The sequence below is a fragment of the Microtus oregoni genome, unplaced genomic scaffold, assembly GCF_018167655.1.
Source record: "Microtus oregoni isolate MIOR12 unplaced genomic scaffold, Mior012 000003F_ref0000135, whole genome shotgun sequence".
Classification (NCBI taxonomy): domain Eukaryota; kingdom Metazoa; phylum Chordata; class Mammalia; order Rodentia; family Cricetidae; genus Microtus; species Microtus oregoni.
In genome coordinates, this window is record NW_024543062.1 from 59,827,314 (window position 1) to 59,843,014 (window position 15,701).

The 15,701-nt window shown below is 40.7% G+C and overlaps 1 protein-coding gene across 1 annotated transcript in view; it reads left to right on the forward strand.

Annotated features, from left to right (window-relative positions):
• The window catches only part of Thsd7b (thrombospondin type 1 domain containing 7B), an 857,175-nt gene that overhangs the window by 387,669 nt on the left and 453,805 nt on the right, over positions 1-15,701 (forward strand). Inside the window, exon 6 of the mRNA XM_041648517.1 lies at positions 11,123-11,278. Within this exon, the coding sequence (XP_041504451.1) occupies positions 11,123-11,278 (156 nt within the window). The remainder of the gene's footprint in view (positions 1-11,122; positions 11,279-15,701) is intronic.

The window sequence follows — 15,701 nt, forward strand, 5'->3', positions numbered from 1 at the left end:
GCTTTCAAGACATGTTATCATTGTCTTTGTTCTTTCTCAGCTATGAGCAGAAATCCTTTGTAATATTTTGTACCCGGTAAAAGGTGAGTTTGGGACCCAACCTTTCCTCACCTTCCAAGTATCTCATTGTTGAAGAAACAGAGAAGACAACAGAAGATGCTGTATGCCCATCCTTAGGACGTGTCTAAAATTAGTGTTCAAAATTACAAAAACTACATAAACTGCTTTCATTTACTCTTAAGTTTTTATTATTTTTATTTAAAACAGTCTTATTTTGCATACCAATCCCAGTTCCATCTCCCTCCTGTTCTTGGACTCCCTACCTTCTCCCCACCCCATCCCCCCAATCACTCCTCAAAAACAGTGGCCTCCCATGGGAAGTCAACAAAGTCTGTCCTATCACTTCAGGCAGGACCAAGGCCCTCCCTTCTCTATCTAGGCTGAGCAAGGTATCCCTCCATAGGGAATAGGCTCCAAAGAGCTAGTTCATGTTCTAAGAATAAATCCTGGTTCCACTGCTAGTGGTCTCACAGACTGCCCATGTCACACAGCTGTCACTCACATTCAGAGGGCCTAGTTTGGTGTCACTGAGTTCCCACTAGCTTGAGTCAACTGTTGCTGTGTGTATCTCCATCATGGTCTTGGCCTCTTGGCTCATAATCTCTCTTAAACTTTTAAAACTAATCACAGGGACCTGTTGTCATCACCACAGAAATGCCTAGACAGCTCCTCCTCCCTAGAACAGCACCTTCTGATGTTTCGCCTTTACCTTGAACAGTTTTTACTAATTAAATGTGTTCTTTGATGATTTCACGCATGCATATGGTGCCTTCTTACACATTCAGCCTCTCTCATCTCAGCCCCACCCCTGTCAAGTCCTTCCTCTCTAGAACCGTTCCTGTTTCATTCGTTCATGTGCTTTTGTTTTTTAAACCCACTGAGTTGAACCAGGGACATGTGTGTCCCCAGAGCTTGGAAACCCTTTAGAACTCTGCAAGCTCTAAAAGTGTGTGGGCAGCAGAGGAAAATGACTTTCCTCATTCCAGGACCTTCTAACTCAGCACCGAGGAGGATCCCTTGAGCTTATTCTGCATCCACAGCAGTCCTTGCCTTGGGCCAGCCTCTTGAGAGCCCTGTGCAGGTGACCACAGCTGCTACAAGTTCGAGGTGGCAAAAGGTTGCTGTTAATGTTTTTAAAGTTACTTTTCCTATAGGTTTTATTATAATGAAACATTTTTGTTTGAAATGCAGCAATGTTCAGTTTTCCTCCTAATTATTACTATAATGCCAGATCTCTTTCCATCTCAGATGGTCATATTATTGACCTTTCTCTCAAGCACGTTTGATGATTATGAGTAAATGTGAGCACATGTCTTTGTGGCACAATTGAGCATCCTTTGAATATATACCCTAAAGTGGTATTGCTGGGTCTTGAGAAAGGTTGTTTCCTAATTTTCTCAGAAATCACCACACTGACATCCAAAGGGGTTGTACCAGCTTGCATTCCCACCAGCAATGGAGGAGTGTTCCCTTTTCCCCACAACCTCTCCAGCATAAGTTGTCATCAGTGTTTTTGATCTTGGCCATTCTTACAGGTGTAAAATGGAATCTCAGAGTTGTTTTTATTTGCATTTCTCTGATAACTAATGATGTTGAACATTTCCTTAAGTGTCTTTCAGCCATTTTAGATTTCTCTGTTCAAAGTTCTCCGTTTAGTTCTGTCCTCCAATTTTTATTGGATTATTTGTTCTTTTGATGACCAATTTCTGAAGTTCTTTGTATATTTTGGAGATTAGACTTCTGTCTGGTATGGGATTAGTGAAGATCTTTTCCCATTCTGTAGGCTGTCATTTTGTTTCAATTATGTTCAAAGCAGCATTGTTTGTCATAGTCAGAATCTGGAAACAATCTAAATGCCCCCCAATCAAAGAATGGAGAAGGAAAATGTGGTACATTTACACAATGGAGTACTACACAGTAGAAAAAAAATAATGACATCTTGAATTCTGCAGGAAAATGGATGGAGCTAGAGAACATCGTTTTGAGTGAGGTAACCCAGACGCAGAAAGACAATTATCACATGTACTCACTCATAAGTGGTTTTTAAACATAAAGCAAATAAAACCAACCTACAAATCACAATTCCAGAGAACTTAGATAACAATGAGGATACTAAAGGAGACATACATAGATCTAATCTACATGGGAAGTAGGAAAAGACAAGATCTCCTGAGTAAATTGGGAGCATGGGCACCTTGGGGGAGGGCTGATGAAGAGGAGAGAAGCAGGGAGGGGAGCAGAGAAAAATGTAGAACTCAATAAAAATCAATTAAAAATTTAAAAAAGAGTAGATGTGAGGCCTGGAGAGGTGGCTCAGAGGTTAAGAGCATTTGTTGCTTTTGAAGAACATCTGGATTCAACTCCAGCACCCACATGGTAGCTATTAACCATCTGGATCATCTGAATTCTGGGGCACCCAGGTATGCATGTGATACACACTCATATACATGCAGGCAAAACACCCATACACATGGAATAAATTACTTTTAAAAATTTGTTTGGATTTATTATAATTCTCAAGTTAAAATGGAGGGTAACAGAAAAAAAATTAGATTGAAAAATCTAAAGGAGGGCTTGTGTCCAAGCATGCTGCTCTATGACCGACACCAAGTGTACCACCAGTGCGTGTTAACCAGTAACACTGGCACCAATAACTTAAATAGGCATCTGGGGAAGACTGATTCCCATTGAGCTCCTGTCGTGGATTCCATAGACGTGAATCCCATCTTGCTCTGTGCTAACGACCACGTGGACTCCTAGACTAAAACCCTCTCAGAAGCCCTGCTTTCCGAACTCTGTCTTTGAGCTCCCTGCAGACTCATTCTTTTAGCTGTCTTCCTACCCCTCCTACTTCCTCTCTTTGTCTTCTCACTTTTCCATCCCCCTAAATCTCCTCGGGGCCTTTTCTGTCAGCAGTAATGGTATTAATTTTGTAAAGTGTAAAACTATTAGGTCATTCCTTTTCTCAAATTCCCCCTTCATCCTACCTTTAGCTCTTAGCCAAGTATCCACAAAACAGGCAGAAAGAACTTCTTAAAATGACCTCGGAAGTGAGATCATAAAATAGAAAAACACAGTGTGTCATGCTTCCATACTTTTTTAAGACGTAATTACTGACCACCGATTGCTCTGTAAATCTGTTTTCAGACTTCATTTTTATTCTGAATATTGCTTTTCCTTTTTATTTTTTAAATTTACAGTGAAGTTACTCTGCAGCAGTTAAAACCCTATCCATGGATGGGCATTTTCTAATTGATTAAATTAAATGAATTAAATTTGGAAACTTTTTGACATGTGTCCAAATTTCACATAATTACTTCTAATTGCAGGAATTATTTTTTAGATATCAAATCTGCTGTATATACACATATTTTCCTGCCAAATTGTATTGCATAGTATTTTGCCAAGAGTGTCACAATATGGCTAAAATTAAGCTTCATTAGGTGTAACAGGATGAGATGCAATTTAATTCTTAAAGCTGACTGTAAGTGCTGGAAGATAGATTTGCTGTTCTTCTGTCTTCCAAGCTAAAGGAATAACACATTCTTTTGCAAATCTCAGTGGCAAAAGGTAACTGAAATAAGTCACGCATCTTCTCAAAGGAAAAGAACTTCATGCTTAAAACTGTGCTGTTATTTATCTTTACCCTTCATCCTTTTGACTCCCTCAGTCTGTAGAAGAGGCCCTTTTATTTTAGCAGAAGGAGGATTGAGTTTGTGCCAAGTCAGTGTACTCCCTAAATGGATATGTCAGAGGCAATATTGTTTCTCAAAAATCATTTAGAAAGCAGCATTTTTGCATAAGTAGGCTCTTTCATTAGTTTTGAATTAAATTTGAGCAATTGCTGTTTCTGTTATGGCTGCTTCTTGGAGAGCCCAGGCAATGAGGGCTTCCCACGTCCTTGAGTCAAAATTTCCTTTGGGGCTTATGGTGCCTGTGTCATGCTTGGAAGATAACAATGAATGTAGCATGACTATCTAAACTCTTTGAGGAGGTTGATGAGATTCACAAAAGCAAGTATTTTGCATAAAATCAACTAAAGATTGAGGTTTAAATCTTTATGAGGATGATGTAGAAGGAAGGCAAATTGATGTAAGTTTCAGGGTGTCCCAAGAAATGTCTTTGATTTTTCATTTCTAGCCTGGAAAATTATTAATTCCCCAGACACTTCTCTTTGTCCTGAAAATAATGTGCCCTTCATTATGCCCTGACAGAATTACATCGACTGCTTTGTGAGTTTTGAAAGAATGTCTTGTTTTCTTTTTCATCTAATAATAGGTATATTAAAAAAGAAATATCCATTAGTTGTTATGATAACGTTTTCCCCTTAGGCAAATGATTCATTGTTTATAAACTAAGGGGGCTACAGAGATATTAATTACAATTAGCAAAATAGTATCATCAGTTTCATTTTAATTTCTGTTAGAAAGATTAAAAACATAAACAGATTAAATCTTGCAGAATGTCGGTGTGTGAGTGAGATTCTCTCATAAATTTTTGCATCATACTGTTTTGTTAATTCAAATTAATTTGGATTCTAGCTGGATTTAATTTCAAAGAGCAAATTGTAAAAGTGTTCATTATTCCATATATATTATAAATAGTAGTATAATTATCAATGTGGTAGTCACGTGGCCAAACACATCAGGAATTTTTCTCCTTATCAATATATAGTACATTTTCTTTATATAGGAGTCCTCATCTGAAATCACCTTTCCTTAAGGAAAATGATGAACTTTATTCCTTTCTAGAGCTGAAAACAGTGCTCATTTTATAACATAGAGTGGATCATGTACCAGCATATTTTCCCTTTGTTAATTAGCATTCTGTTCATTGAGTTATTCATCATTTAAGTAAACTTGGCAATCATTAATATCAGACTTCAGCATTTCTTGTAGGGCAGGTCAATTTAATCATTTCTTACTGCAATTGAAAAATTCAAGGTTAGGTACCAGAATATTCAAAATATTAATTACTATCGAATATGAGCAATCACTTAAAATACAGTAATATATTCCTCGGCATTGGGAACGACTCTGGTGCATAGAGATCAGGCTGTATCCTGTTTAAAGGTTTGGGGTATTTTTAATACCTGGGGATCTTAGCACTTTCTGGGAGAACAGAAATTGTTGTCTACAGAGCCCAAGCAGCCTAGGAGACCTGACTGATGGCATCTCCAGTCCAGCAGGTGGTCAGTGCCTGGATGGCAGAAGGTAACCATATTGAAAGCCAGCTGGGAAACAATGCAGAAATAAAGGTTTCGCTGGCCAGGGCTTCCTTGTGTTTGCGATGATAGGGTTAGCTAACAGTCATTCTAAAGGAAAGAGAGCACTGATCAGGGAAAGCAGTGATTCTTTCTTCAATCACTCGAGCTGGGGTCTGACCCAAGAAAAATGAAGGCTCAATAATGTATGGATTCCATATCACCCAGTTCCAGCATGGAATATCTACCCCACTCACTGCCTACGGTACTGTACTCAGAATATCCTTACTCATGAGAAAGGATTAAAATATAGCTGGTCTTCCAGGACATGGTAAATCTTGGAAGCAGTCGGCCACATCTGGGCATACCTTAGAATTCTGAGGGAGTAATATGAAGAAAATTTGAGTTTAAAGGGTTAAATTGGAGCTGGAGCATTCATGGATTCCTTGGACCTGTCGTATCTCTGGCTTCCTCTCACAGACTGTGATTCATAGAAAGGCTATCCTGATGCAAAGGGGCACATCTGTCTTGACTGGTGCCTTCCTTTCTATAGAAGGAAAGACGAAAGACAGATGGAGGCAAGTTTACTTCCTAGCCTAAGGCTCGGGTCTTGCTATCCTCTGGACTGGATAATGAAATTGTTTAAATCTCATGAGTCCTTGAAATTTAGTTTATCCATCAAATTGATTAATTAAACACAGTTAACCCTAAAGCTGACACTCAGGGCTCCCAGTCAATAGGTGTGGACGCATCCTATGCTTGCCCTTCTCTAGTGTTCCAATGCTGCTAAGTGCTTTGTGATGTATCCATGATTTATTTCTGGAGCAAATGGCTCCTGGGGTGGGACTTGAGGTCGTGAAAGAGCTAGGTTGACCCAGACACATCGATTAGCGCCTAAGCGAAGCATCTTAGACTTGTCACCGTGGCTGGAGGGATTTATTGATATGGATTAAGATCCACTGTCCATCAAAGCAGCAGGTGCTGAAGAAAAATGACTGCTTTGACAAATGGTTTTACCTTATCCCTGGGTCTCTAATATGTCACTCTGGAGTCCCCAAGGGAATTAGTCCCTGTTCTTTTTCCAGGTAGTAACTATCTCTACTTTCAAATTTTACATTTCTTGCATCATCTAAGAAGCTGCTTGTTCGTTCCTGGCTGCCCAGACCACAAAATAATCACACAGAAACTATAATATTTGCAATACTGTTTGGTCAATGGCCAAAGCATATTTATGGCTTACTCTTATATTTTAAATTAACCAATTTCCATGATTTTATATTTTACCAAAGGCTCAAACAGACGCTGGAAATTTTACCTGGTAAGCCATTGCCATGTGGTGATACACAGATTAATAGAAATGGGTTAAATTAAGATGTAAGAATTATTCAATAAGAAACTAGAGCTAATGGGCCAAGCAGTGTTTTAATTAATACAGTTTCTGTGTGGTAATTTCAGGGCTAAGCTAGCTGGGAAGCCAGGACAAACAAGCGGGCCCTTTATGCAACAGGACTCAGCCTGGGGGCATGTCCCCTGTCTTTTATTTTAACTGCACTTCAGCCTAAGAGCCTTTCCTGCCATGCATTCTGGGATCTTCACATGAGATTCACCAAGATTTTGCCATGTGCCTGACAGATACTTTGCTGGTGGATTGAGTGTGTTGGCTATTATGTCAAGCATTGGATGCAGAGATGTGGCAGTATACTTCTGAGTCACCTCAGAGCTGGGTTGTTTGGGGGCCTTCTCAGCACTGGCATCTGTTACTTCATCTGGCTTGTGTTGAAAGGAAAAAGAACATGGCAATAGGAAGAGGACAAAACCACATCCTTGACACCTTACTGGGGCTCCTGGACACCTGTAGAGTTTGGGTCCAACCCCAATAGAATAAGATTCTATGAGGATAAGTCTTAGCCTAATTTATTACTTATTATCAGTCTTCCATCAAGAACATAGTGTTAACACAAGGTGTGATGTGGTTCACTGTGTACTAATTATCAGCTTTTCTGAATCAATATCCAAACATACAGATATACAGATGTACAGATGTATAGATATACACAACTCACTCACATACAGCCTGTTCCACAAAGCAGATTTGTCCCTTACTGATAGGTGGCAAAGAACAAATAAATTCTAACATTTCCTGACCCAGTTTTCCAAGGTACAGAAAGTACAAAGCTGTGAGCTCAGCTCTCCATGCCTCACCTGAAAGTAGCCCCTCTGGGTTTTATACAGTGGGGCTCCTGGCATGGTATTCAAGTGTATTTTGTGATGGGGTCACTGGTATACAGTCCAGGCTTTTTGGGCTAGGTCTTTTCTCCCATCTTGATGCTGAATCTCTAACACATTCAGTACTTCTTCTTCAGAATGATAGGCAAGCAGTGGGTACGGGTAGAGAGCATGGTCAACCCAGGGCTCCTCACACAGTCTCCATACATAATAGTCACTAAGGAATTTCAAGTAAAAACCTCACCCAATGAAGCAGCTCACAAAATAAACTCAGAAGCCAAGTTTCCTGGTTCTAGATTTTATCTCGACCATTCCCTAGCTAGGTCTGTGGGCAAGTAAGCAGAGATGTTTGTTACTTTTAATTATGTTTGTGTGTGTCTCTGTGGCATATATACACGTGATTGCAATGCCCATAGAGGCCAGAAGAAGGTGTCAGATTGCTTAGAACTAAAGATATGGAAGGTTATGAGCCATTTGTTGACTGAGTTTTCTGTCCTGCCTGGTTCCTGCAATTGTTAAGTCCCAAAGAAATCACACAGAGGTCTACATTAGTTATAAACTGATTGGCCCATTAGCTCAGACTTCTTATTAACTCTTGTAACTTATATTAGCCCATTATTCTTATCTGTGTTAGCCACGTGGCTTGGTACCTTATTTGGCAGGGAAGTCATGTCTTGCTTCTTCTGTGACTGGGCCAGGACTGCAGAGAAATGGGCTTCCTTCTTCCCAGAATTTTTCTGTTCTCCTTGACCCACCTCTACTTCCTGTCTGGTTGTCTCGCCTATATTTCCTGCCTGGCTACTGACCAATCAGTGTTTATTTAAAATATAATTGACAGAATACAGACAATTGACCCATACCACAAGTGGCTTCTGGAAACAGAATTCTGCACTTTGATTCTGGAGCTATCTCTCCAGTCTCTGAGCTAACATTTCTATTGTGTAGTTCTTTTATTTTAAAATAAAGGTTTTAAGAACACGTACCTCAAAGAGAAGCTACCCAGACCAAATGTGTCCAAATCTGCTTGATGTTATAACCCATGATAGTGGCATGCATTATTCATGTTAACAAATGATTATACTTATCAGCTGCTACGCCCACTTCCTTCTGATCTGTTGCAGGAGTTCCTTTCTATGCTTGTGGGAATAAATGCCAACATGAATAGGATGGGCCAAGCACACTTCTCCAATAAGACATGTAGCTTTGTTATTTATTCATAGAATATCCAGATGCCTTTCCTTTCATTGTCTGTTAATCTGTGGCCCGACTTAATCTTGTTGGTGGAGAATCCCTTGAACACGAGCACTACACAGAAGGGGCTGGTTTTTATGGTGACTCCGTGTTTTAGAATGGCTGACTTACTTATTCAGTGGGTGTGTGTCTGAGTAGCTCACCTTACTCTGAATCCAGTCATCTTACAGATTCATCTCTAATTTTGGTTCACATCCCACTGACAACTCTAGTAGGATCTTCATTTACCACTTCCCCTCACTAATATCCCTGGACAGATTCACTGATTCCCACAATATCTTCTCTCTCTTCCTTTCCCTGCCCCCACTCCACAGCATACATATTTCACATTCACACTGGAATCTAACTTTGCCCTTGACTTTCATTTTAAGTCAAATCAAATCAATTTGATAAACGTTAAAATAATTAATTAAAAACGAAATATTGGTGCTGTTTTCACAATCCCTTCATTCACTTTTCCAAGCGATTAAGACTGGCTTTGCTCAGCAGGACTCCCACGCCAACTCACAAGCCTGTGTCTTTTTATATGACAGCATTTGTTTTCTCTTCTGCTGTTGGTTTGGTTCTCATTCAAAGCGCCTCTGCTTAGAGGTGTGAGGGACTGCACCCTTCACTACATCTGATTCTTCCATACCCAGAGAGCAAGGAAGCAAGGGAAGCAGCGTGACTAACCACCCAACCCCTCACACCGCTTCCCACTTTTGAGGCGCTTTCAATCTGTTCAACTGGATGGAGATGACATATAGGAAATATTTACAAAATAGTACAAGCCAGTCAGCAGATAAAACTTCCTGAGCCGAAGCTAATGCTCACAAAATTTGGAATGTCTCAAAACTTTCTCAATCCAAGGCAACTCTGTGAAATAAAAGTAAAGAACTTTATATTGGGATGTTCTTTTGGATGAACATTTTAAGAATCAGTACATATTCGCAGCATTGAACAACACATTTTATTATGAGGCTTACACACATGCTGCTCCTATGCTCGAGCACATTTGCCCTTCTCAAGTTCTGCTGGTAATTTTTCTCTTTTTCTCTCCCTAAGTACCACCTCCTTGCTTTCCTATCTTATTATTTTTAATGTGGCTTCACATGTTCACAGCTCGGTAGACTGATGACAGCTGTGCTTTCCTGGTGGTGCGCCCAGAACCTTCCACCATAATGAAAGCTGGCCAGTAGGGGTGAAACTTGCAGGTTGATATCAGCTTGACTTAGCCCTATCCTGTGACTCAAGGATATGGTATCTTCATCAATATGGTCTTCCCACCAAGTTCTGGGCGGTGAAACAAGAGTGAAGGCCACAGTCTTTAATATCTGGGATGGTTCACAGGACCCTTTTTAATCTATGAATATGCATATATTCTCATACATCTCTGCAATAGTCGGTCCCCATATGGCATTTTCAAGTGTCTTTAATATGTTTTCCTTTCCCATACTCCCTCCTCTGCCCTTGCCACCCCTGCCACCTCCTTGATCCCTTTTTTTCTCCACTATTCCCTGTTCGCCCTTCTTAGAATTTGCATTCTGTTACCCTTTCCTTAAATTTCCCCTTTAACAGCTCTTCTGTTGATGGACACATGGGTCAGTTCCATAGTTCATCTCTAGTGAGTATTGCTGCTGTAGACGTGGGCATGTGTCTTCAATGTGTTATTTTCAGGGGCTCTTGTTTCCACTGTTAAATTTACGCAAAGACCAGGAACTTGTGGCTTTCTCCATCACTTGTGTTCTGGTGGTTCTGAGAATTATTAGCCAGAGGACAGTGAGCATCACTGAAGGACAGATAATGACTTCACCCTGAGGGGACCCAGCTCAGGCCTCAGTCTGCACTCCTAGAGGCTCTTCCTCCTTCGAGCCCTGAACCTCTAGGTAACCCAGTTAGGAAACTGCTTTCTCAAGCCAGAACTGCAGCTGGGGTCCAATTTTTCTTCCTATTCAAAGAAACCATTTTTCTTCTGTCTTTGCCAGCTCCACCCCTCTGGGGAGTCACAGCAGTAGATTGGTTATGCTAAACACTGCACCTTAGGGGTTCGATTTTGATGCTTTGCACAGTGGCCCAGTCATTTATATTGTTGCGATAGACTCTTCTTGAGACTTCACCAAGTCATTTCATTCTGTTTTAAATCATACCTCTGGATAATTTGTATCTGTGATATTTCCGCTGCTCTCTTGAATTCCCTGGGTGCTTTGCAATGCAGGAATCTCAAGTGCTTGCCTCTTTTCCGTCTTTTGCTTTACTCACCCCAAAGGCTCATAATGTAGAACTAGGCATTCATATTAGAAAATGTTTGTCTTGATTGCATATACTCTTTGGAATCATAAAACTGGTAAGGGTACGATTTTAGGCAAGTCCAAAGAACGTGACATTTATGTTTTTGTCCTTTAGTCTCTAGACCTGTGGAAAGCACGTTATGTTTGGGACCTGCCCCCTCAGCCTCCCAGCTCTGCAATGTCCCTTGCTCGACGGCCTGCATAGTATCTTCCTGGTCTTCCTGGGGTCCGTGTGTTCATGAAAACTGCCACGATCCTCAGGGGAAGAAAGGTGAGTGCAGTGCGTGCTTCATTCACTTCCAATGTCCACATCTGTTCTGCCACAGACTAAGCCAGCTTAAGACAGCATTTGTTTGTATTTAGATAATTGGCTCAGGCCTGGCAGCGTTTAGTTCTTAGGGAGGCAGCTAAGGACATTCCTGTGGAGTGCAGACTCCAACCTTGATTGACTTTCATATTAAGCTCGTAGATGAGTAAGGGACTGTTGCTCAATTGGAAATACTGTTGGTACTACTGACACAGCCTGGTCGGCAGAGTGCTAGCCTAGCATGTACAAAGTCCTGGATTCAACTTACAATACCACATCAAACCAGGCTGGCTGGTGTATACCTTTAACTGAGGTAGTAAAGACATAAGAATTAAAATTTTAAGGTCATTCTTGGCTATATACTAAATTTGAAGCTAACCTGGTCTACATGAGATCCTGTCTCAAATAAAATTAAAATAAATTCTAACTGTCTTTCTCATATAAGTGATGGCTACACTGAAGTTCTTAGAGAAGATTCATGTAATTACATGAGAAAACAGCTAATCTGTTATTGCTTTATTTTCACATTTCTAAATTTAGCATTTGTTGTTATATTTTATATTTTAATAAAGGACACTCTATATGTGTGCACATATTGGTTAGTGTTTAGTGTCTGCAGGCTTAAAGTAGCATCTTCAAGTTTTTTGATTTAGTTAGTCATTGTAATCCTGTTTTCTTCATTTTGTATTTAAAATGTCCATCCCAACCCCCAAAAGTCCAGAGGCATCTTGCCATCCATCACTGACCTTTTAGTTTCCATGAGGGTCTTTCTCCTTGCATGTTGTGCTAAGTGGAAATATTCCTTGAAAGATAAGATCCCATGGCTTCCCAGATGGTAGGTAGTGTTTGTTCGGCTATAATCTTACTTTGCATGCAGAGAAACAACACATGGCCAACTGTTGCCTGCAAGCGATCCCTGTGTCTCCTGTCTGTGCAAGGCAATGCCATACTGACTAGAATCTCACATGATTGTCATCTGTGGTATGCTTCAGGCACACACATGCCTGTTCATGAATCAGGCTTGCAGGGACTTCATTTGCTCTGACTCTCATTATAAGGGAGAAGAGGAATATTGGCATTGAATCTGGGACATGGAGATGCTAACTTTGATTTTTTTCACTAACATAGAAACCAGTGTCTGAACAGATCCTGGCAGGCTGAAGTAATCCCCCGTATAACATGAATAGTTTCAAAAGTTCATGTGTTTGAACACTGCCATCATAGCTGGAGTGGTGTTTCGTAGAACCTTGGAGGTGAGAGAAATAGCTAGGAGAGATGAGTAACTGGGACGTATATTTGAGGGCTCTAGATCTGCCACACTTCTGATTCTACTTCCTACTTCCTGTCTTCGAAGATGGGAACTAACCAGCCCTCGAGGTTCAGCTACCATGGATAAAGCTTTTCAACCACCATGTTTTCCCTGACAGGTTTTTTCTTCTGAAACTGTGAGGCCAAGTAAACATTTTCTTCCTTTGGCAAGTTTCTTTTGTCAGATTTTTGCTTGTAACAATGTGAAACAAGACAGGACATCATGAAACCTCAGTCTCTTCTATGTTTTTTTCAGTTTATGGACACAGAAAAGTTCCCATTAGAACTAGTAGCCCAAATTGTGTTCCATATATAGTTAGAACTTATCATGCTCTTACAGCTATCCATGAGACTCCTTATGGTGGACTGCACGTTCTTAAAACCTTGAACTGGTCCTCCTGTCTTTCATCTGTGACATGCTAGTGTTTAAGGTTACTCCCCAGGAAACCAAACCACATAAAGCTTTACCGAGGCGGCAACTGCTTTGCTCAGGGATTTGTATACAGATAAAATTTGACTACGTGAAGTACCATTCTTCTTTGCTTTCAAAGATGTAGAGTTCTCAATGCACCAAATGGACCTCATCTTATTTGGGACACATACGGATGTAGGTAACATCTGTAGATACAGGTAACCCAGTTCATGCTGCTTTTCAACCAAAGAAAAGACTTAATGACTCATACAGCTGAAAACAGAATGGCCACCAGGATGGCATTCAACAGTGTGAGCAATATCCAGGTTCTCAACTTTCTTTCAGTCTTTCTCTTTTTCAACTCTCCAAGTTGCTTTCTTCGCATTCTATCATTCTCTGCGGTGGGTTGAGTGTGAGAAGCCATCTTCATGATCAAAGGTCAGTAGGGAATCTTATTTAAGATGATAAGTAATGTAGTAGAGAACATCTTCTCCAGTAGTTCCATGAAGTGCTCTAGGGATGAACATCATGCCTGATAGGGTTGTAAGATCATTTCTGAATATTCCCTGACCAAAGGTTGGGGCTTGATTGGTTAGGTCGTAAGTTTATGTTCCCAGAATGCAGAGTGGTTTGGCTACTCTCAACTGTCACAGGCTGAGGGTACAGAAGAGGAAGAGTGATAAGGAAATGATGGCCCCTTCAAGGATACTCTGAGAAAGCAAAAGTGATTCTGGGGCCATACTTTGTAGGTGATTATTATTATTAAGTTTCCAGTCCTTTTGTTCTGGTCCACTGACTTCTTTATGTCAGTTTGGAGTATATGGCTTTTTGTTGTTGTTGGTTTGGTTTGGTTTATTTTGCATTGTATTTACATTCACTTGAGCCAAATTTTTCATAAAACACCGTGAAGAACTGATATTTTAAATTTTATCCCAGTTTTCCTTCTCACATAACTCAGACACATCCTTGAAATTCCCTGGAGAAACCTATAGCTCTTTTTCCTTGTGGACTCCCTCGACACACTGTTGTGTAAACCTTCCTTCTCACTGGCCCTTCTTACTAACTCCACACAAATGTTCACACATACCTGCATAAACATACATGTTCATGCACAGCACATAAACATCAACAAAGACAATGATAGCTACACCAAGACTGACACCAGTGTCTCCTTTTTCCCCAGTACAGTGTCTTTCCAGACACTTAGATTTTTTTAGTTGATTTTCTTCGTAAGTTCAAAGACATTTGGACCAAGGTACAAATCTAGGACTGAGAAGAGATCCCACCCTCCAGCTGTACACCGACATAGCTAGGTGAACCATGACCCCTGAGAATGAGCCCTTGAGCTCTGTAGATCAGCAGGGATGCTGGCACTGGGCTTAGTGTAAATGCAGTATCATCAGATGAGAAAACAGGCCGTGCAGTCACAGGAGTGGAGATGGAGGGTGGCAGATATCTATGGAGTGTGCATTTTGCCCCAAGCAATGGGTTGACTTTTTTTTTCAGAGCTTAGTCTTGGATTATGATAGACTAGGTAGGGGCAGTAAGAGCTATCACCTGAGGGTGGAGGAGTCCTGCAGCCTTTGGGGGCATGTTGGAGTCGCAGTTAGAATTCAGACCAAAACCAGGTGACTTCAGGGCACAATTGGAAGATGGCTTCTCTTAGTGCTAAGTAACCCCGGGTGGAGAAAATGGACAGCTTTTGTGATTGTTATTCAAAGCTGGCAGTTTGCTATTTTAAAAACAATTCCCTAAAGCAGAGAGAAATCAGTCCTTTAGGTCTTGCTGGAACCTGGCAGGACCACCTGCCTCTAATTCCTCTTGGGGGAAAAAAGCAGAATGGAGCTCTCCTTCTGGGGAAATGTCTCTGTGCCTTCAGATAGACCAGTGTGTGATGCTGATGGGACCGATTCTCTTGTCATTTCTACCAACTGTGAGGACAACATCTGTGTTCTTATCCATCTCTATTTCTGTCCCATGGTCCTGTAGGGACTGGGCCAAAGTCCCTGATTGGCACAGAGTAAATATGATGTAGAATTCCACAAAGGCTGGACACAGAGGGCAAGTAGTAAGTATTGAAAAAACCCTAAGGCAGCAGTGGGGTCTGCAGAGTCCTGAATTCCCTACTCAAGAAATTCAATCAACTCACTACAGAAATCCAAAATATAGAAAAATTCATGGATATTTTAAAGCCTCATCCATCCATACACAAGTACATATTTATACAGATAAACTCTTTAATAGTTATACATCTATGTATATATTTTAGGGAAAGAAAAGGAGAAGATTTGAGGGGGAAATCAAGCAAACTGTGAGAAAAGAGTTGTAGAAAGATGGAGACCTTCATCCAACACATACACACACCCTTCTGATCCCGGGCTTCTTATCTTTATTCTGTTCTCTTTATTTACATAAAAAAATAGAAAGGAGTGTGGACTGTAGATGGTAGAAATGTTTTATTAGCTAATAGAATAAATTGTTATAGAAATTATCTTTCCATGGCTGTTGTTCTCCATCAGACGCCCCTCAATCGGGCGTCATCTAAGGCTCACGGCTGTCAGCTACTCAGAATGCATTAGGAAATCAGTCAACATTCACAGGCTCTGCACCTTCCATCACGTCGGTGACAGGCAGACAAGGGGAGAAGCGCTTGGCAGGTCGGTGCTT